General features: G+C 36.4%; 2 protein-coding genes across 5 annotated transcripts; both read left to right on the top strand.

The window, feature by feature from the left end:
• Positions 1 to 271: 271 nt before the first annotated feature.
• LOC309478127 (programmed cell death 1 ligand 1) lies at positions 272 to 13,148 on the top strand. Of its 3 annotated transcripts, XM_082141667.1 has the most exons (10): positions 380 to 426; positions 1,867 to 2,024; positions 3,664 to 3,729; positions 4,752 to 5,105; positions 5,583 to 5,861; positions 7,836 to 7,943; positions 9,275 to 9,349; positions 10,285 to 10,338; positions 10,662 to 10,779; positions 12,291 to 13,148. In XM_082141667.1, exons 3-10 carry the CDS (start codon positions 3,669 to 3,671, stop codon positions 12,757 to 12,759), a joined length of 1,518 nt encoding a protein of 505 aa, XP_081997793.1. In that variant the 5' UTR covers positions 380 to 426; positions 1,867 to 2,024; positions 3,664 to 3,668; the 3' UTR covers positions 12,760 to 13,148. The 3 variants fall into 3 exon arrangements, with proteins under 3 accessions (XP_081997792.1, XP_081997791.1, XP_081997793.1); XM_082141666.1 differs by lacking the exon at positions 1,867 to 2,024 and having other exon boundaries at positions 272 to 426; XM_082141665.1 differs by lacking the exon at positions 1,867 to 2,024 and having other exon boundaries at positions 355 to 430.
• Positions 13,149 to 18,070: 4,922 nt separating this feature from the next.
• Positions 18,071 to 23,062, top strand: LOC309478183 (uncharacterized protein). 2 transcript variants are annotated; one of them, XM_082141792.1, is made up of 3 exons: positions 18,071 to 18,312; positions 18,655 to 20,893; positions 21,683 to 23,062. In XM_082141792.1, the coding sequence occupies exons 2-3, from the start codon at positions 20,809 to 20,811 to the stop codon at positions 22,432 to 22,434; spliced, it is 837 nt and encodes a 278-aa protein (XP_081997918.1). In that variant the 5' UTR covers positions 18,071 to 18,312; positions 18,655 to 20,808; the 3' UTR covers positions 22,435 to 23,062. The 2 variants fall into 2 exon arrangements, with proteins under 2 accessions (XP_081997918.1, XP_081997919.1); XM_082141793.1 differs by having other exon boundaries at positions 18,087 to 18,312.
• Positions 23,063 to 24,341: the final 1,279 nt, after the last annotated feature.

Genomic DNA, 24,341 nt, shown 5'->3' with positions numbered 1-24,341 from the left:
ATCTATCTATCTATCTATCTATCTATCTATCTATCTATCGATCGCACTTTCTTGTCAACTATTGAGAGTTCATGAATAAATTCATCCTTACAATTTTACGTTTTTTATGGATTTGTTTCACGTAGGAAACAAGACTATGATGTCAGCGAATCTACATGTTCATTCCAGAGATGATTTACCGGATTCTGCGATGATTTAACGGTCCTGTCATTTCGTTCTCAGTATCCGTGGATGAAGGGAAGCTAAACTGAACTATTCAGGATTTTCTTTGAAACTCTCGGCCTTCAACCAATGAGCAGCGAGAGTGGGAGGAGCCGAGGACGCGCTCGAGAAGCTTTTACAGCAGATCCTCTCCTCAAACCCGCAGAAACACAACACTGAGCCACAGGTTACAGGCTTCTGCTCATGCGCGACATTCATCATTCAGTAAGTAAGCAATTTGTATATATGTATGTATATATGTATATATAACCACATATATAATCTGATGTCTACTAATAGATATAGTGCAAATAAAATTATCATGATTTGGAGTTATTGATTTTAATTTACTCAGCTATTTAATGTTTGATTTGTCATTTTAAAGTCATACATTTTAAGCTGTTGTTTACAGTGTGTAATCACCCAATTTAACATCCTGTGGTTTTGCTGCAAGCTATATTTCTGCAATATGATGCACTTAAAAGGAGAGTTTTGTGCACAAAGGAATTTGGCAAAGTGTCATGGAATTGTCATAGTGGTAGTAATTTGTTTTTTAAAAGAAAACCTTTTTATAGTGAAAAATATCATTTTCTCTAGTTATGCTGTATATGGGGGCTATAATAATTACAATCAGGTGTAAGTTGCATAAGATGCTTAGACTAATCTTACAAGTTAGTCATCTTTAAGACAAATCATAACTTTTTTAAGTCTTTCTAACTGCTAGTTGGTCAGAATGGTTCTTAAGACACAGTCTTGACTGTTTATGCAACTGGCATCAGTTTCTTATTTCTTTTTCTTTGTTTAAGGCTTTTATACAATTAAATATCATTGTTTTGGTACCTGTCATGACATACACATGGAAATCCTCCCCTGTAATCTCTGTAATGATGTATGCAGTAGAGCCTCTATATGGTCTTTTTAAAAGGGTTAAATGGATTCAGCAATGTGAAGAATCTCTTGCGTCTATATTGTTATTGTAGCTATGGGACTGAACATGTTTGAACATGAGCTCAGTTCTTTGTTTTCATAAAGCTAGATACCACTTAAAAAGTACTATTGTATTACATGCGGTACCATAATAATGTTTTGTTTTATTTATTTTTAATTATTTAGAAATGTGCCATGGTAAACCATCCTCCCGTTTCACAAACTTAAGCCTAATCCCAGACTAAAACGCATGTTTGAGTTTGTTTTAACTGAAAGCAATTTGCACTGATATATCTTTAAACATGTCCGTGCTGTTGTTTCGTGTACAGATGTTTTTTCTAAAGCTCGTTTATAAAAGCTACTTAAACGTCCTATATTAACTAAAGCCCAATTTATACTTCTGCGTCCCCCAAAAATGTAACCACACGCCCGCAAGATCTGTGATTGGTCGGCTTTGTAGGATTGCGTTTCCTTCAACGCCGCCATTTTTAAAAACAGAAGTACACTGATGTACGATAAATGGCTGCACACAACGAACCAAATCGTTGAATCTACCGGCCGACATTCGAAAATATCTGAAATGCATTTCCTCGTCCATGTCTATCAGTGGCCAGACAAGCACAAATAATTCACCCTCTTTTTCCTCAACCGGTTTACGTATCATCTCCTCCGACGCCTTCTCTTGTTTCTGCATTTTAGTTTTAGTAATTTCACTAATTTCCACCATTATTTGTTTAGCCTAAACTCAAAACAGCGGCGAAGAAACTCAACACAGTGGAACATCGAAACCCTACCACCAACTAGTGTTTCAGTGGTGTAATTGCAGAGCAACCCTGACAGAACGCAGAAGTAAATGCCCACGATGGTGTCGGCTATGGCGTACACTTGACGGAGAAGTATAAATTGGCCTTAACATCTAATCCTGGTTTAATCCCTGTCTGTGAAACCAAGCCCATGTTTTTTGACATGGTATTCTTTGCTGTACCTTGGAGTACCACATGCATGTGTAGAGTTTTTTTGTAAAAGACAGTGACATATTCTTTTCAGATGTCACTATGATCTAAAATTACTCTGACGTACAGAAACATACAGAGTATTCCTAAAGACTGATCTTATTTGGGCAGTTTACACTTCTGTTTAAGGGTATATGAAGTATGCATTTCCTCATTCAGGCTAAAGTGGATACTCTTTAGAAACCTCATCTTCTTAATTGGATAGAAAATGTTTGTGGCAGGTTATGAGACTGGTTTCCCAAAGGTTGTTGGTTGAAACTCAAAAAAAATTAAAAGGGGACTTACTAGAGTTTGTTTGCCAACCAATTAACCCCGGGTTGCCCAAGGGTTACTCGCTATTTTTAAAGGGATAGTTCACCCAAAAATGAAAATTCTGTCATCATTTACTCACCCTCAAGTTGTTTCAAACCTGTATTAATTTCTTTTTCTGCTGAACACAAAAGAAGATATTTTGTAAAATGTCTGTAACCAAACAGTTGATGGACCCCATTGACTTCAATTGTATTATTTTTTTCCTACTATGGAAGTCAATGGGGTCCATCAACTGTTTGGTTACAGACATTTTACAAAATATCTTCTTTTGTGTTCAGCAGAAAAAAGAAATTCAAACAGGTTTGAAACAACTTGAGGGTGAGTAAATGATGACAGAATTTTCATTTTTGGGTGAACTATCCCTTTAACTTTGAGTGAGATTATCCATGTGGGTGTTGTTGTTGTTTTTCTTTTACTCATTAACTCACAAGTTTTTCCCAGTGATGTAAACTATAGTAGCCTGGGGAATCCAACTTAAAAGTTCCTGTTCGTGTTCACAATCAAACAGCAAATGATCACCAGTATGATAGTGAAGAGTTTGATAACATCACCATTCCTCTCAGTCTCACTATGACCGTGCGAATATAGAGATAAAGAAGTCTGTTTATAATTCACACTTGCTTTCCTGAAGGTACTTTTTGCAAACTACTCAAAAATGTAGAATAGAGTTGACTCAAGTCACAGGTCAGGTCAATGGGGGTTTAAAAAAAAATGGTGTAGGAAGGAACTATAACAAAGAAAACGACAAGTTACACAATTAAACGTGATGTGTGTGTGTGTGTGTGTGTGTGTGTGTGTGTTATCAGTCTATCTGGACTCATTAAAGAGATCTTCCTTTCTGAGGAAGAACGGTCACTGTATTTCTGAGATAATCTACCTGGGGTTCTTTAGGTTTTGTCCCGCATGTGAATCATTTAATATGCTAAATCATCTAGTCACACGGTGATGCCATTGGTCTGACTCATATCAGGTCACATGACAAATCAACAACAACAACAAAACTGCTTTGTAATAGTCATTAATGCAGACTCTTTTGGTTCAGTCTTTGTAAATCATGAAGTGAATCGCTGCTGAATCATTGTGGCTTATGACATCAGTGACCAGTTCTGCTCATAGATACACGCACAAACTCTTCATTACAGCTCAGTTTGGGCTTCAGATCAGGAGGATTGTGTGTGATTTCAGGCTGATGTGTTGTCTTTACCTGCAGGGTCAATGAGGGGAACGTGGGTCTTCATATTTCAGGCTCTGCTATGGCCTGCCGTCTCAGTTTCAGGTATGACTAATATGCATTACACGTATCTGTCTGCTTTAAATGATAAAAGATTAATCTAGAAACTGCTAATACGAGAAAAATGTCCCTGTGGTTTCTCCTAGAAATTAATGTAGCAAATTAAGGTTTAAACTGAGAGTGACAAACTGCTTAGATTTGTCAGGATAGTCGGATATCTCATCAAACACTTCTCATCAAATGACCTGAGCTGCTATTCACTTTTATTTTAGCTTCATTATTATAATCTTATTGATGATGACTATAGTAGGCTAACTCATTTAAAATAAAGTTGATAAAACGCTACTGAGAACTCCAGTATGTCTCATGAGCTGTGAAAGTGCAACATCTGAGCAAGAAAATTTACCTTTGAGCATTTCACTTCCAGTTCTGAACTCTGATGAAGTTGTCTTATATCTATCTAATGTTTTAAATGGCTCTGAATATGCTTTTGACACTTTCTTCAGTGTGTAATGTTGCTGTTTGAGCATGAAAAAGCTCTGCAAAGTTACAAAGTCCCTCAAGTGGGAGTTCTTCTCTGTATCAGTGTCACTGTTTCTGAAATCCCTGAAACACCTCCAGTCTTGAGTTTCTTCGGGGAACGAACACGTCACAATATTCCTCATTTGAGTAATTCATACGCAGAATAAAGGGGCGGGGCCGGGTCGAGTTAGTTATTAGTGTGTTAAACTGGCGGTTATGGTGAGGGGAGGGACATTTCCCAAACACGCTCAAAGCGCTCGACCAATCACAACACACTGCTCCAGCCGACCAATCAGAGCACAGTGCGCCTTTCAGAAGGAGGGGCTTCATAGAGACAGGAACTAAACAGAGCGTTACTGACAGACTGGGAAGAGAGGAGCCGCAACAATGGAGATTATGGGACAAATAATGTTGTTTTTTTGTAACATTCAAGCATGAAAAAATTCTAGTAGAGCCCAAAAATAAAATCAAGACTTTGAAAAAGGGCATAATGTAAAAAAAAAAAAAAAAAATGTAAAATTTTTTTTCATCCTGTCTTCCTCTAGGCCTGTTTACAGTGAATGTTCAGAAGAGTTCTTACGAGGCAGAGCTGCACGGGGACGTCGAGCTGGTGTGTGTGTTCTCCGCGGTGAAACAACCCTCAGACCTCACCGTCATCTGGACCCGCATCAACCCGAAGCCAGACGTGGACGTGTATTGGCTCGATAAAGGCACAGAAAACACCATTTACACCAATGATGCGTTCAGAAAGCGGGCGCACCTCATCCGAGAACAGCTGGAAAAAAACCGAGCGGTTTTACACTTGAAAAAGCTCCAGATAAAAGATTCGGGAACATACCGGTGTATCGTGAAAGAGGGACTTGAGGGAGACTACAAGCAAGTCACGCTCAATGTTACAGGTGCTTATAAAACACACAAGCTTGACATTTTTATAGCCGTTTTAAAGTGTCAGATGATTGTTTTGCAGTTTAATTAACTGCTGCAATGCATTATGGGACACTTGATAGTACTCTTTCTACTGATGACACACAAGCTACAGTATATGTGGTATTGAATTCTGAATTACAATTTTTTTTAATTCATATATTAAATAGCAATGTTTCCGGTTTCATATACTTATGCTGCAGTGCATTAAATTATATATATACTGCACATTTTGGCAAATGTATAATTTGTCTTGGTAGAGTTCGGGGTTGAGTATAATGCATACAGTAAATTTGCATACAATGTACAATATATACATACATCATACTACAATAATAGACCAAGTATAGTATTCCAAACCCATCCACAATCCTGAACACCTTTTCATATGTTTCTCTTTAACTTGCACCAGATTGTCTTCATAACTTATGTATTACGTTTATGTTTTCCAGCTCCTTGTACTCCCATAAAGAAAAGCGTGAGGAAAGCGGGTCAGGATGAAGTGGAGCTCTCCTGTGAGTCTCAGGGATACCCGTCACCTCAGGTTTTCTGGAGCGACGGTCAGAACACGAACCTCACGGAGACGTCCAACAGCTCTGTGCACTATACAGACGAGGACCTGGTCAAAGTGTCCAGCACGCTGACGGTGAGACGAGATCTCGTGAACAACTACACCTGCTCTTTCCTCAGGAACGGGGAGATCCAGCAGACGGCCTCCTTCAGCATCCCAGGTGTGTTCACTACTATAAGGCCCGATATATACAACGATAAATATATATACGCTGCGTCTACATTTGTATTTGAATTGTGACTGTTTAAAAAAGTATGTTCTATATAGAATGAAGACGGGTAGGATGGATGAAATGTGGATGTATTACAATCGCCATGTTGTTTCTGTCATGTGACCTACCAGTGTCAGTTGCGTCGCTTCACTGTCGCTTCATAAATCCTCTCCCGTGGCCTCATGGGATAGTAAAGTGACCATCGTATGCACACTTCAGAATCTCTTTTATGAGTACTGTGAATTCTGACATACTTTATTTTGTCACTCACTGTTTTTCGCCTACTATATATAGTAGGGAAGTTTGTAATTTCCAATGATTTTTTCCCCCCCAGCTGATGGTAATAAACATTATCAGCCAATCAGAATCCATCCAGCTTTGAAGAGCTTGAGTATATGAAGCGACAGATGGTGTTTACTTGAGAAGCAAAATGACTCAAGTATATTAAGTCTTGTTTTGGGAATTTTTTTTATCAGAATTTAGTGTGTTTATGCTTGAAACAAGAACAAATCTCTGCAAATGGGATCTGAAAAATAATCAAGCTTTCCCCTTGAATTTAGTTAAATCCTTTTGCTTTTCCAGTAAATGTATGTCGATTTAAGAATGTTTCAATATTTTCAATGGAAAACAAGACAAAAATACTAAGTAGGAAAAAAATTTTTTGGGGCGGTGTATCAGTCCGATGGGAAACTAACGCTTGATATCATGAGCACTTCTGAGAAAGAAGTGATCTTTATAAATGAAAATGTGAAAATCAGTGTCAACCTACAGATGTGAAAGTTGCCTGTGTTTTCCATCTCTTATGGCTTGTGTGAGGCAGATTTTTCTTGATGTGTTTCTGCAAAGAGTGGGCAGATGATATGAAATGCGCTGATGAAGACACACACGCACATAAAAAACAGACCTGTTTCCGATAAATATGGAAACCGGTTTCCATATATTTGTTACGTTTTTTTGTTACCATTTTTTTCCAGCAGACTCGAGTCTCATTGTGAATACGGTTAGAAAATCAAGTTTCACCCTAAAGCAAGAGCAAGAGTAAATTCAAAGTCTGAAAGGAAATATCTTCAAAGTTACACATTATGCCACGTTTTTTTTTGCATTCAGTGCATGATCACATTCAGTAGAAGTGTTGATAGAGTAGTACTGCGATTAGCTTTCATTTAATTTTTGTTTATTGGCTCTGATTGGATGAGCCGTATCGAAACAGGGTTATTATCATTAACTAAAACTAAAACCAAAATAAAAAAAATGTCATTACTTGAAATAAACATTAAATGAAATAAAATGAAAAATAAAAAACTTAAACTTATTTTATGTCAGCTAGTTTCCAAGGTAACATTAATAACTATAATAACAAAAAATAAACTTTAAACTATATAGAAGTATTTTTTTTTAAAACACAACAAAATTACTAAAACGTGAACTAAAATGAAAATATAGAATATAATGAAAAGAAAATATAAAAAAAAATATATAAAGAAAATATAAAATTAACATCTAATTCAAAATATTAACAAAGCTATAGTAGTATTTCGAATACATTAAAACAGCACTGGTTCAAAGGTGTTGTAAAGTAGCTTTTATATAAAACTATCTTCATTACGTAAAAAAAAAACTAAAATAACAAAAATTAAGTAAACTAAAACTACATAGGCATAGTTAAAATTTAACTACAATAACAATGAAAATGTTAAATATGAAAATAAAATCTAATGCAAAATATTGACGTGTGTGTGTGTGTGTGTGTGTGTGTGTGTGTGTGTGTGTGTGCGCGTGTGTATTTATATTTCAAAAAATTCTTGATAACACTTTGATGATAAATTTGTGCCAGTTTCTGTCCCGCTGGAAAATCCACCATGAGCTTATAATGAAAGACAGATATTGAGTGCAGTTTAACAGCAGTGTTTCTCGTTTCCACAGATGAAATCCTTCATGAATGCTCTGCTCAGTACGCGTGGATCGGAGCCGTGCTCGTCGTGCTGTTAGCCATAACCTTCATCTACGTCATTCTGCGGAGGAGGACCAATGGTACTTTGATAACAGTGCACATTCACTTACATACTTAAAAAAAATCATTTTTGACATATACCATAGTAATACCATGATTTTTGGACATTTACCATGGTATAATTTGAAGTAACTTAGAGTACCATGTAGAGTACCGAGTACAAAAAACCACTGATCATATCACTGTTCTTCACAGTCCATTAAAGCGTGTCATTTGGCAAGTCTCGATCAGATCTGGTGAAGTTTTAGGTGTAGCCGCTGTGGATTTGCTTGATTGATTTATAGTTTGTTTGAGAGAGTAATCATGTGAGTCAACATCATATGATTTTAAATACCTTACAGAAGGAATCCCCTGTTGGATCACTATCAGGAAACAGATACTCAGGGTTTTATCAGCTGACAGGTCAAAAACTCATTAGTCATTCACGTGCATGTGTTACTGGACACTTCTGAAAAAAAAGATTAACCTTGAAAATTCATAAATTACATTTTGTACATGCACACATCTAAACATTATGAAACCGAAACCTGCAGAAACAGGAATGACCCAGTAAATTACCCTTAGCTAACCTCAGCCGCCCGTTACTGACCAATCCTACCATAGCACTGCCATATTAATATTATCAGTCATGACTTTGGGTTATGTTCATAAAACATACTAATACAGTTCTCTTACTATTTCTGCCGTATTCTGTCACATGACAACATCCCTCTGTTGTCACGTGACATCAATGCAACAAAGACTGTATTTGTAAACCAGTTATTGTTGAATGTTGTTTACTGCTTCACTTACTATTTTTAATAGATAATATTCCGTCACAAATATAGCCCCGGGATTGATGTTAGAAAGCAGTTTTGTGAGTCATCATCATGTGACGTGTAAACAGGGAGTCCCCAGTTTATCAATCTTCAGTATTTGCAGGAAAACCGAGCAGTTTATGTCACAGGTGAATCCCACATCAGTCGCTCACGTGCGGAGCAACTTTGGCAACCGGTTACTCAACTATCTTAACTAACTAAAAATGAAATTGTCTTTTTGAAGTGAAATCACGTACACTGAACACATGCTGTTGTTACTCTGAGAGGTTTATACGAGAAGAAGCAAATTTTTATTTTTTTTTGGTTTCCTGACAAAACATATTTTCCGGAAGTAATCCTGACACTGCAAAACATTTGTCCGTTTCATGATTATGAGCTGAATGCTGAACAGAAGAATTATCAACAGCTTATGATCAGAAGATATGACTATGCAAAAATGCTGTTTCGTATCCTCTTTTAATGTGCAGCCATGGGTGAATTCCAATAAATAATGATCAAACATGTATGTGACCTGTTTCTTTATCTATTCCCAGGTCAGAAAAACAGACGAAATGAATCATCTAAATGTGCTTTACTGTTCCCGCACTCTTCCTCTGACAACACTGACTGTGAGTTTCTATCATTTACATCATTCGTTTCCCGCACAGTTATTAATTGTGCTTATGATATGAATGTCACTATGAAGTGTCACTTAAAAGTATACTGTAAAAACAAAACAATATATTTCCTGTGGACGTTGAGAGCATGCAATACATATATAATAATACATTTATATATTTGTATCTAAAGTAAATTTTAAAATATAAATATATCAACATGAATATATATATATATATATATAACATTATTTATTTATATTTAAAAATGTATATTATGTAAGTCATGCTATGTTTGATTTATTATATATAAAAGTACATTTCAAAATATATATAAATATTAGAAATATATAAAATATATCAAAATGACTATATATATATATATATATATATATATATATATATACATATAGGCTTATATATATGAAGTCAATTTTAAAATATATAAGTATTTTATCGATAATATATGTAACATATCAACATGACTTAATATATATATATATTATATATATATTTATCAACAGGAAAAATATAAATATATTACCTTTACATACTTGTATTGATATACTCATGCCTTTTTTATATATTTTTAATCAAAATATATTTATATTGTCCAAAATATATTTTTAGAAATAAATTTAGCATTTACCCAAACTGTATTTTAAGATTGTTATTGTAATATATGTTATTGCTCCTTGAAGTTTATTTTGTAATATATTTTGACATTTTAAGGTTTAAACTTAATACGTTTTCAATTTCCTTAACCTGCACTTAACAACATATATATTTATATTTAGCATATATTTTAAATGTATTTTTGCTGTACGTTTTGAACCTGCAGAATAACTTTAAGGCATTTATTTTTATTGTACCTCAACACAATGAACTCTCTATTCATTTCATTGAACAGTATTTCTCTTATGCATGAATGTCTCTTTCATTCCCAGCTTTACAGACAGTGAACGAGAACAGACCACAAGCATGCCACATAACCTCAGAAGGTAAAGCATGTTCTTTATGAGTTTATTATGATTAGGAGTTAATGGTTAACCAGCTGATGCATGTTCAGTTCAGTAGAAACCGGAAATATGATGATTGCCCTTGAGCCTTTTACCCCCCTGACTGCGACGGCACACTGTTTCGTTCGTCATTTGTCTAATTTCCTACTGTAAATAGCAAATAAAAGCGTCTACATCGCATTCTGAAGCTCATCTGGAGGCTTCATGTGATCGTGAATCACTGAAGCGGCTCATGAATTCAGCTGATCTGAGCTTAGTCAAGTGGAAAAGCTCTTGTGACTCTTGTTTGTCTTTGATTTGTGCAGAACCTGCAGAAAACCCTCCGTCTCTGAGGCACGTACAGACACAGCAGTATTCACAGATCGACACAGACACAGACGCGGACGTGGAAAAGAGACTTGAGTCATTTGCACTTTACAGCAAGTGAGTGATTGATATGGGGGAAATAAGAATCTGACTCACTTAAACATGTGAAGAATTACTCACGTGTTTCTGTTGAATCAAAATATAAAAGAAAACTTCCTTAGAAAAATCGACAATAACTATTCTTAAGGACAATACACACACACACACACACACACACACACACACACACAAACACACACACACACACACACACACACACACACACACACACACACACACACACACACACACACACACACACACACACACACACACACACACACACACCCTACACCTAAACCTACCTATCACACACACACACACACACAAACACCCACCCACTCATGTTTGGTTCACTATCTTTGTGGGGACTTTCCATGGATGTAATGGTTTTTATACTGTACAAACTGTATATTATCTCCCTTACTCTAAGCCACACACACACACACACACACACACACACACACACACACACACACACACACACACACACACACACACACACACACACACACACACACACACACACACACACACACACACACACACACACACCCTATACCTACACCTACCCATCACACACACACACACACACACACACACACACACACACACACACACACACACACACACACACACACACACACACACACACACACACACACACACACACACACACACACACACACACCCTACACCTAAACCTACCCATCACACACACACACACACACACACACCCTACACCTAAACCTCCCCTTCACACTCACACTCACTCACACACACACACACACACACACACACACCCTACACCTAAACCTACCCATCACACACACACACACACACCCTACACCTAAACCTCCCCTTCACACTCACACTCACTCACTACACACACACACACACACACACACACACACACACACACACACACACACACACACACACACACACACACACCCTACACCTAAACCTACCCATCACACATACACACACACACTAACCCTACACCTACACCTAAACCTACCTATCACACACACACACACACACTAACCCACACCTACACCCAAACCTACCTATCACACACACACACACACACACACACACACACACACACACACACACACACACACACACAAACAAACTAACCCTATACCTAAACCTACCTATCACACAAAACTTTATATATTTTCACATTTTCATTAAAACTAATTCTGTATGATTTATAATCTTGTTTGCTCATGGGGACCTCAATTTAGGTCCTCAATCTAAGAGTCAGTGTGTATTTAGGTTGAAGTTATATATATATATAAGTGTTATTTATTTATTTTTCCCAGTAATCTTATCTCTTAATGGTTGGGGAGGGTCGAGTAATTGTGTTGATTTTGATCGTTTTTTTCTGAAGAAAAAAAGTGACTGTTTCCAGAGATCTGCTGTAAAGCACAGCACTGGCTGATTGACAGATTACAACAGCAAACACACATTACTCATTGATTTCCATGTTAATCCATGTCTTCACTTCCTCTGAATTCCAGAGATGACCAATCGCTAAACATCAGCTCCATCCTTCCCGACACGAGGCAGGTTATCCTTCTTCTTGGAGAACCAGGCAGTGGGAAAACCACCGTGGCCCAAATCCTGTCGTCCTTCTGGGCCGGAAGGATCACGGCAAACGCCTTCAGCGTTCCCCCGCTCCATCTGGTCCTGCTGGTGGACTGTAGCGGAGCAGAAGGAGACCTTTTCCAGCTGCTAAAGTCCAGAGTTCATAACGAAAAACCATTAGTGCCTGACCTCAGAGAGACGCTTCTGGGGCCGACGGATTGTTTGCTCATCCTGGACGGATATCGGGAGGGAAATAAGGACTTGGATGAAACTCTCGAGGGGTTTCTGACTGAGCGACAGATGTGCAGGGTGTTAGTGACGTCCCGTCCAGGACAGTGTCCATCCCTGGAGAAAACCGTCAGGACAGTGTTGCAACTCAAACAGAGATCGGGAGAGTCATGAGGAAATTGGATACATTTCATATTTGCATTGACAGTGATCCTGCTATTCCTTGTTATTATAGCATTGTCCCGGGTGAATGGATCTGCTGCCTTTCGCTTCTCTGGAAATTTTTTCACCAGACTTTTGGTAAAGACTTTGGCAGGAGATCAAACTATTTCGCAATACTTGAATTCAGTTGTGTTATTAAAAGACCAAGTACAATAAAAGAGAAATGAGATCATGATAATAAAATGTTACACTGTAAAAAGTGATAACCTCGTGAAATTAATCTTTTCAGTTGATTCAGTGATGTTAAAGAAGTTATATTTTATACATACATATTTTTTATAGTTTCATTTAGTGATGTAAAATGTCATGATTTTGATAAAAGAAAGAAATGAGAGTGGAAACTGTACGTTGATTATTTGATACTCTTTCGGAAGCTTTTGTGAGTATTTTGAGGGGTTTGATTCATGCACAATCTTCACAGAAAGCTTTATCTCACACACAGACAGCGTTGTTTGTTTCACTTTCATTATGCTTTGATGCTCACAGGATTAACTTCCATTTCTGAGAAAGTACACTCCGCTTTAACTGGCAGCAGCTAAAAAGGGAAGTGCCTGTTTCCCGCAAAGGGAGGATGTTAAAAAACGCCTGAATGTCATCTGGATGTACTTTATCAGCTATTGCACATATGCAGGACGCCAGACATTTTAAAGTATTGACAGCACTAAAGGAGAAGCGAATGCTGGAGTTCAGTTGAGCAACATTTAAAGCTTTGTGTAACAGCAATAACAGAGAGGGAATATTCAGCTACAAAAAAAAGAAACATTAAACGTAATGAATGCAAAGCCGTTGTGATGCCAAACCCCCTCATGGAGAAAAGGCTGTTCTGTGTACAACTGTGACACTGAGTGCTTATCAGGATCAACTAAACGCTGGATTTTCAAAAGTATGTGAAGTTGGCAGCATTGTTGCAGTAAACATGCAGGACATTCTTGAAAGAATTGCATTCTGGTCTGTTATTGTAGGGACATAAACTTTACATTTTCACTCGCCTAATCATGATGCAGAAACCAAACAAACAGTGATTGGTTGCTTTACATGTCAGTCAGACGGCCAATGAAAGCTTGCATTTCTTACATCTCTTATTGCATGAAGTCTTAAATAAGGAAATTTTTTTTTTTTTTTTTTTTTTTTTTTGCAGCAAGTTAATGTCTGTCTATTAATTCAACAACACAAAGGAAAGTCATGGGATTATGGTCAAAGGTCAAAGGTCATCGTAAACCAATATGTTTTGAAAGTATCACATAGTTTAAAGGTGTAACCTAATGGTCTATTTAGTCATATTAAATAATAATTTCGGGTTATTTAGATGTTACCAAGCACATTTCAGGCTACCCAACAAACAATGCAACCAAACTAGATTATGCAAGACAGAAGTGTGTGGGCATCGAGGGATTCCCCATGGCTCCTGACCGCTGACATTTCCTTATTCCTAATGCAAAGAGACTTAAAAACAAGCACAAAAAAAGGAACAAATACCGCTTTTGTTTTTCTTTCTGATTTAAGTTATGCTATCCTAAAACCACATATATGCAAAGATACGGGATGGATAAACCCCCTCAAACTCCCAGTGTTGTTAGTGAACTGAACAATATTTTCAGCAGTAAATCATCTAAATGCAACCGTCACTTGCGTCCCGATTCAGAGGCCGCATTCCCTGCAAACCTTATTTAAAGCATTGTGATCTATATATCATCATCATTAGATAAAATGACCAATATTGTGATATAAGATTTTCTGCATGCAAAGTTTTGGGATTGACAACCGTATTTAAAGTAAACTGTGTGTGTACAGAATTCAGGAGTGACTCCAGATCTTACGTTGGTCTCCAAAATGATATCTTTAGTTTGGGTCTGCATCTTATTTCATTCTAATCCAGAAATCAATAGCTAAATTTGTCTGTGGCAAATTCATTTGTAAAATGCATCTGTCAGTCCTGTATAAAATCAAACCGTGTGTGTAGAGAACGTGTTTAAACACTCAGATGACCAGAGGCTTACAGCAACTTCTTATCTGCAAATTCATCAACAATAGGGACTATTGTTGATGAATTTGCAGATAAGAATGTGCTATGTCTATTTCTTCAGTCCATTTCCTCAAATAAACACAATAATAAATTCGATTCTTGTGAAACAGCTGCTTTTGTTGGCTTAAACAACAAGTGTGTGTTTGAGTTAAGAGTGCTCATTGGTCCACACATGTGACCTCAGGCATTTACGGTCAGCCTGGACTAAACGGTGCTTTCCAGACGTCTCTATTCTGACTTCTGTTAACCTCTGCTGGACAAGATGAACCACAGACACGATCAGCAAGGGGAAATAATAATTGTAAAAAAACATTTATTCTAAAAAAAAACGTGTCTGTGGTTCATCATGTCCTGCAGAGGTTACCAGAAGTCTGAATCGATTTTTGTTCTTTCTTTAAAAATGGGCACTTTTGGCTGTTGGGGCTTTTAGAAAATCTTTTCAAACTGAAACTAGTTTGCTCTAGTTGAATTAGTCCACTGCCAATCTCTAACAGGAGAACATACACGCATCACATAAAGAGTTGCATCACTTAAAGAAGTTGCATCACATAAAGAACTTTTCTCTGAAAGTCATTGACATTTTTTTCTTTGGGCATATACACGCCATATGCAGGATTTAATAATTATATTTTCACACAAAATTACAGCTTGCTTGGAAATGATGTATATAACTAAAACATTGTCTTATCTTAATGTTCTTCACGCGTCACACATGCACAAGCTAAAGAAACACTTGACGTGTGCTTGTATTTCCATGCATTATTAAACACAGGGAGTTTCTTTGCAGGACAGGCGACTGCAAACACTGAAGCATTTCAGCACGCAGAATAAACACACGAATCATGATTAGACTTTTTAATCAAGACACTTTTACAATGAGAACTGCGTGGTCAATATGGAACAAACTAAACGGGCAGCAACTGTGTGCATCATGCAGCACAAACACACACATATGTATTTAAAAATGTATTTAAAAAAATACCACAAAATGCATCACTAATATAGACGTGAAAATCTATTTATATAGGTATATTCAGATAATTATCAATAGTATAAATTATAATTAGTTTATTATTAATTAATTTATTAACATGTATATATTTATTCTTCACAAATTTTTATATATATTATATATTTATATAAATACATTTATATTGTCCGAAATATAATTTTTTTAAGAAATACATTGTTTATTTTCCTCACATGTTTTTGTAAAATATCATAATTTTTTTTATAAATACATTTATATTGTCAAATATATATATATATATATATATATTATTTTTTTTTTTTTTTAAATCCTTTTAGGTAAACACAAGATTGGAAAAGCATATTCTTGTCCATTGAAGTACATTTTCTAATACATTTTTAGCACGTAAAGGGTTAAATAAAAGTTGTTTTTGATATATATATGTGTGTGTGTGTGTGTGTGTGTGTGTGTGTGTGTGTGTTTATATATATATATATATATATATATATATATATATATATATATATATGTATGTATGTATGTATGTATGTAAACACACACACACACACATATATATATATATATATATATATATATATATGTAAACACACACACACACACATATATATTCACATATATATGTGTGTGTGTGTGTGTGTGTGTGTGTGTGTGTGTGTGTGTGTGTGTGTGTGTGTGTGTGTGTGTGTGTGTGTGTGTGTGTGTGTGTGTGTGTGTGTGTGTGTTTGTGTGTGTGTGTGTGTTTACATATATATATTATAAATATATATGCAAACACACACCTGCCTAGTCATGCTTAGAGAGAGGGTTGTAGGAAAATTTCCCAGCAGAGCTAATGTTCACTAAATAGTCATAAACATGTTCTCAGGAAGATTAATGTCCTGTTTATGAGAATGATGTCCAGCCCTTCTCAAACAATCACAAAGTCAAATATCAGCTGCAGAAGCTTTCAGTGAACAACAAGGAACAAGGAAACTGCCCAGCACTAATGTAAAGGTGATCTTCATTATAGCGCTGATGCCTGGAAACACGATTCTGTCTTCCTGCTGTTTTCTCTTCACTTCCTGGTGACCTTTCAGAAAAATATTGGAGGAAACACTTCATTCTATTTAATGCTCTTATGTTCTATTCAGTCATTTTATAATACAATAATTCAATATACATTGGGTTCCTTTTGTTGAAGACGGCTTGAGTGCTGCTGTCATTAAAGCATGCACAGCTGGTAATTGTAATTTGTAACAAACATATAGTGTGACTGCAGAATAAAAGGATTTTTATAGTTTGGCCTTGGGCTTTTGGGCCCCATTGTATGCCTGTCTAATAATAGGAAACATGACTGACCTCCTCTCCCTCTCTCCTGTGAGAACACATGCAGTGGGACAGGTTTTATCTTCTTCCCTCACTGTATTATCATAACAGAGAGTCACAGAAGGAAGTGAATAAACAAGACAGCACATGTGCTTGAGTCCCGCATGCAAAAACACAATAGGCTTGTGTTAGATTCAGAAGAAGATCATTTTACTCACAGTTGCACAAAACTACACAAAGAAGTTAAATAGTGATCTATTTAGCCGTCGTCATCCCCCTCATCCCCCGCCGATGCAATTCTTACGTGGTGACTTGAACATGAGCTACACTGTGATTTTCCGTTTCCACATTAAAATACTGTTTGTAGTATAACATTTTTTTTAATTATTATAAAAAAATTTTTTTACCAAATGGATTGACAATAAAGCATGTTTCTGTGATTAATTAAGTTTGAATATGGAATAAATGGAATAAAGTAAAAAATAGCGCTGTAGCGCTGATGCCATCTCGTGGTTGAAAGTGACACCTACATCACTAAAGATCCGATTCTCCTTGAACAGATCTCTCACTCACACATAGCCTAAATTGTAAATTTAGAATGTATATATTTCTAAAGATCATTTTAGATTAACACATCCATTATGTCTTAATAAACTTTCCTGCAGTTTCCATGTTAACCACACGACTGCGCATCACACACAGGTTCAGTGCGTCCTAAATCGAAAGAGACTTCATGCTCGTGCACATACGCTCGCATATAGAAGAATACATATTTTTTTCTTTTTCAATTTGAAGTGCTTCATTGCAATGATTGTTATGCTTAGAATAATACCAAAGCATCAATGCACATTCAAACAGTGATATGAAAGAGGGTTGTGGTAATAAAATCACTATCATATCAAATGAAAGCCCACTTCACATTCCAGCCCATTAGATGGCAGAAATGCACCGTCATTAGAAGACAACTAAGAAGAAGAAGAAGAAGAAGAAGAAGAAGAGTAACGCTGAACATCATCTGTAAATGTTCGGGAATGTCCTCATCTTCATACTGTACAGATGAAGAATAAAACAAAACAAGAGGAGGAACAACTGACGTCCACGTGACATGTTAGAGGAGAGGAGGATGAGAACATGAGTGACACAGAAGTCTGCAGGATGAAGAAAGATGATCCTGAGCAACAAACAGGTTGGTGTCTATATTGATTCCTCACTGATGATTGTTGAAGAACATTCAGGCCACAAACCGTAATGCATTTCAGCAGATATAAAATATCATAAGAGCAATCAAATATCCAATAATATGAGGTAAGAAATGAAAATAAACTGACACATAATGAATATAAATAATAATGCCTGATATTTAACTTATTAGATAGATAGACAGACAATAAAGTAATTTTTCAGATCTCACTGCATTACTTTTCATCATCTTGGTTTATGTGTGAAATGTCTCAATGTCTTTGACAATGTTTCAAATCTCATTTTCCCGTTGTGTAACTCTTTCATATGTTTCATCATGTCATTTCAGATCTGTTGGAAGTCATTGAACTGCAGGTTTTACCTAATCATTTCATAACCGGAGAAAAATCTTCAAGCCTCTCACAGACCGAAAGTCGTTTTTCTCAGAGAACAAGAGTCAAAACGTCTTTCCTCTGCCCTCAGTGTGGAAAGAGTTTCAGGCGTAAAGGAGATTTGGTGAGACACGAGCGGATCCACAGCGGAGAGAAGCCCTTCTCGTGTCCTCAGTGTGGAAAGAGCTTCACGTTAGCGGACGGACTCAGAAAACACCAGCGCTCTCACTCTGGAGTCCGAGCGTTTCACTGTCATCAGTGCGGGAAAACATTCATTCTGCCCTCACACCTGAAGAGACACATGCTAATCCATGCGGATTCGAAGCCGCACTCGTGTTCTCTGTGTGGAAAGAGTTTTTCTCAGCTGGACTGTTTGAAAAAGCATCAGAAAACACACAGCGGAGCGAGACCTCACATGTGCTTCGAGTGCGGGAACAGCTTCCACTCGTCCGACACGTTGAAGAGACACCAGAGGATTCACACCGGAGAGAAACCGCACACGTGCTCACACTGCGGGAAGAGTTTCTCTCAGTCAGGACACCTGAAACAACACCTGAGGGTTCATACGGGAGAGAAACCCTACTTCTGCTCGCTCTGTGGGAGGAGTTTCAGCACATCCAGGAATCTGCCCGCTCATATGAAGAAACATCGTCCAGATGATGATGAAAACTGATGCAGCGAGATCTGAACAAATCACTCGAGATTACTCTCTACACGTGTGTGCATTACAGCATGGATGAAAATATATAAGTAAATAAGATCATTTAAAGGGGACCTATTATGCCCCTTTTTAAAAGATGTAAATAAGTCTATGTTGTCCCCAGAGTGTGTATGTGATTTTTTTTAATAACAACTTTTATAACATGTTAAAAATGCCACTTTTTGGAGGTGAGCAAAAATGTGCCATTTTTGTGTGTCCCTTTAAATGCAAATGAGCTGGTGCTTAGCTTCAAGAGGTTGTTTTCAATGTGAAAATGTCAGAAACAGTCAGCAGTGTTCAGTTCGAGCCGATTTCTATTGTGTAATCTATTTTTTTTAACCTTTATTTTCACTTCTAAAATACAGACGAAAAAGCACAAAGTTCCCCACTTTATGTTCAGCCCCATTACATTCCATCGTTTCCACATTTTAAAGTCACCATGAAGTTATTTTTAAGAAATATTGCACTATTTATTAGAAATTATTTATCCGTGCACATCATTATTTTATTTTTTTAATTAATATGATACTTTAATCAAAATAACTTCCCCCTCTTGCAGCTCATCTCTTCTACGTTTCTCTTTTACATCTCTTCTTTCCCTACATTTGTTCTTGTTCCAGAAGTGTTTCATTGGGATATACGTCACAACAGAGAAGAAAAGACATGCCGACTTTAAAAACAATGGTTGTTATGATATAATATGTAATGGAGTGACACCACCTAAAATATGATGATCATAAAAGAAGTATATTTTTCTTGCAGCTTTATCAATATATGTTTTTGGTTTTATTATTGCAACACATTTCTTTGCACAAAGTACAAAAATATTGAACTGTGAATACTTTTTTGTGTTGTGATGATATTTACCAGTTAGGGTTAATATTATTTTCTTATTTTCAGCCATGTTATATTTAACTGTGTACAAATGGCACTTCTTCTGAAAACAGCCCTGTAACTAACTCAACCCATTTGAAAATAAACTATTTAAAAACAAAAATGATCTTCCGTTTATATTTCCAGTTTGTTTCCCGTCGGTGGAAAACTCGTCTGGGACACCCCAGACATATAAAATACATATATAGTCCTAAATAAAATGTATTTTATTTGTCTATGTCGAATACGCCAACTAATACAGTCACGTGGTTTTCAGCTGACTGAAGCATCGAACGTCATAGATCACATGTGTATATGGCTTCGAATCTTCGGCGTCGAATGTAAACAATATTTCGAATCTTTTCAAACACGTCGCGTTCCATTTCCGTTTGCCGAGTTCTACAGCGAGCGAGCGGACTCATCTCCGACAGGCTGGACGCGGAGGAGCACAGCAGGGGTTTGGGTGTGTTTAGGACAGACACATCCTTCATGTGGAGAATGACTTCAGCTGAGTTCTGCATGACAGGCTGCTGTAAAGATGGAGTTTATTAAAGAGGAGAATGAAAACATGAGCGATTCAGAACCCGGCAGAATGAAACAAGAAGAATCTGAGGAGCAAACAGGTTGGTGTTTATTAATTGACTGCTAAGGAATATTAGGTCACAATCCTTCAGCTAATTTAGTTGCTGTAGTAGATACAACAATTCTTGAAGCTGTCAAATATATAAATATTTTATCATTATTATTATTATTAGTAGTAGTATAATATAACATTATTATTATTATTACTAAAATTGTTATAACATTATATTATTTATTATTTATAATAATATTATTATTTGACAGCTTCCAGTATTTTTGTAAATATAATTTATATTAAAAAAAGAACATAAAATTAAATATTTTTAATGACCTTCCTACCATTACATTTAATTATTATAATATATAATTTGACAGCTTATATTAATAATTAATAAGAAGAAATGTACATAACATTATTATTATTGTAATTTGGTAAATTAATGCATTATATAGTAATATTTACATGTGTATATTTATATATATATATATATATATATATATATATATATATATGCCTTCCTGACATTTAATGTCATTGCTATATCATTTGTTTTTATTATATAATTTATCATTTGACAGCTAATATCAATAATTATTAATAATAAGAATTGTATACAATATTATTATTATTAGACCATTTCTAGTGTTTTTAGTGAATATAAACATTATGTTATTATTATAATTTAAAAAATAACATAAAAAATGAATATTTTAATGGCCTTCCTGCCATTAAATTTCACCTTGAATTGTTTCATCTGTTTAATCGTTTTACATTTCACAATTGTTCCTTTTAAATAGATTTTTGACAATCTTTCGTATCTTCATTTTAGACGTGTTGGAACAGAACGAGTTGCAGGAGAAACACCATCAGCTTCGCTTCACAACTGGAGACAAATCAGGAGGCAAAAATTATTTCATCTGCCCGCAGTGTGGAAAGAGCTTCCCGCATAAAGGAGACCTTCATAAACACATGAGAATCCACACCGGAGAGAGGCCGTTCACGTGCAGTCAGTGTGGAAAGAGCTTCACGCAGAAAGCAAACCTTGACAGACACCTGCGCGTTCACACTGGAGAAAAACCCTTCACATGCTCTCAGTGCGAACGCAGTTTCACATCCACATCCATCCTCAGAAATCATCTGCGCCGTCACTCTGGAGTGAGATCCTTCAGCTGCGATCAGTGCGATAAGAACTTCATTTTGGCCAAACTACTGAAAAGACACCTGAAGATGCATGCAAACCAGAAGCCTCACTTGTGCTCTTTCTGCGGGAAGAGTTTTTCACAACTGGAGTATTTCAACGAGCACCAGAAAATGCACATCGGTGGAAGACCTCACAAGTGCTGCGAGTGCGGGAACTCTTTTAAAACGGCCGACTCCTTGAGACGACACCAGAGGATTCACACCGGAGAGAAGCCGTACACGTGCTCGCACTGTGGGAAGAGTTTCATTCAGTCAGGACACCTGAGAGCGCATGAGAGATTACACACGGGAGAGAAGATGTACCAGTGCTCTTCATGTGAGAGGAGCTTCACACACTCAAGTGAACTACTGACTAATTTGAGAAAGCCTTGCCCACTGTGAGCAAAGTTCACATCCCAGTCGTCAATCAGAAGCATCTTCAGGCTATTAAATCTCCATCTTTAACAGCTTAATTTTGTAAGCTGATGCATTGAGATCTGTAGTCTTGCGTTTACCTTAATGTTACTTCTTTTGCACTGAAAACTCTCTTCTTGCATGCATGTGAACATGAATGCAAAATGTTTTGTTGTTAAATATGGACACAATGCTTTTCCAACGTTGTGAATTCACATCTGAACTCTTTCCCCGCCATTGACGAAAATTTCCGTAATTTGTGAGAAAACTTTCTGGCTTTCCGTGTTTTCACTGTTATGCTGTAGGGGGCGCTATAACGCATCTTCTGAAAGAGTGCTGGATCACCTGCTCAAAACATAGGTGAAGAAGAAGCAGAAACTAATGATATCATATGTACACATATGCATGTGTAAAATAACGTGATCATCAATATTAAACAGCATATAAATCAAAACTGCCTAACGTTACCGTATTAAATGTCGACCCAGGACGAGCTATAGGACTGTGCAAGCATTAGGGGTGTTGGACTCGATCTACTGCTTTGTGTTTTGATCATCGTTCTGAATCCAATCCAGACATCATAAAAAAAAAAATAATAAAAAAAGTGAATTTCTCAGCTTTTTTGCTAAAAATAGTGCTCTTTTTCTATGAAACTTACCCATATTCATGTGTTGATGATAAAAGAATGCATGAAGCTAGAATAAAACTTAAAAGAAGTGGTTCTGTTCTTTCTTTTGATGTATTGCATGTTCAAATATTCATACAACGAAATATTCTTGGAGCCATGACTTTTTTTTTTTAAATGGTCAAAAACGCTGGCGGGGAAAAGGTTAAGTATGTATTATTGTGTAGACTTCTATATTTACAATGCATTTAAATTCGAGGTTTTGCTGGTTTAAAGCAAAAGTACATTTAAATGATTGCATTTGGCAGATTGTTTTATCCAAAGTGACTTACACAACATTCAAGGTGTTTTAGCATTTCATGCGTTTCCTTCGAAGTGTTCATTTTAGGTGTTGACAGCTCACTGTTTGTTTTTCACTGTTTTAATGACCTTTTTTACTTGCATGTGTTTCATTTAAATTATCTTGTGGTGAAACAAATATATTTTTAGAAGTGCAAACATTCAGTGTAGGCTCTGAAATAACATGCTTGCCTTCACACACGGATCCAGGGGCGGGGCTAGAGGGGCACTGGCCGGAGCTGAAATCTGATTGGCCCCTGAAGTGGCCTTGCCTTCACTTGCCTTCACGTCACTTACGCCAGCATGATTCAAGCAAGGATTGTATGGACGACGCAAAAGCATTTCAAGTAAGTATTTAAAATGAATGTGCACAGTTCAACTGAATGATAGCGCTCTTTAACTTAACGCTGTTGAACCTACTTTAAAAAACCTTAAGCTAAAATAAAAGCGTGCGTTTATCTTTAAAACAGGAGCGAGTGGAAGATGAGTTCGTTAGCCTACATACAGTGGCATTTTTTTATGTTTACATTAGTGCTTTGAAATCGATTAATCGCATCTAACAAGAGTTTTGGTTTACATAATAGATGTGTGTGTATATATACTCTATATACACACATATTTATACATCATATCCGTGTATATACACACAAACATAATATATAACGTACATACACACACACACTATGTAAACAAAACGTTTATGTTAGATGTGATTAATCCTATGGATTAATCACGTTTAATCAATTTGACAGCACTAGTTTACATACATTTTACAGCATTCTTGTTTTTCAGATTATAAATTGTCTTTACGTATTGCTGAACTAAAAACAGTGGTTTATGATCACCGTAATTACATTTTTGTATTTTGAATTTTGCCAACAGAAATAACAAGTGAAAAAAACCCAATAATAATAAAAATGTATGTTGATCA

The sequence above is a fragment of the Leuciscus leuciscus genome (assembly GCF_965113295.1).
Source record: "Leuciscus leuciscus genome assembly, chromosome: 16".
Classification (NCBI taxonomy): domain Eukaryota; kingdom Metazoa; phylum Chordata; class Actinopteri; order Cypriniformes; family Leuciscidae; genus Leuciscus; species Leuciscus leuciscus.
Note: the sequence above shows the minus strand (reverse complement) of the source record. Positions and strands in the feature narration are given on the sequence as shown.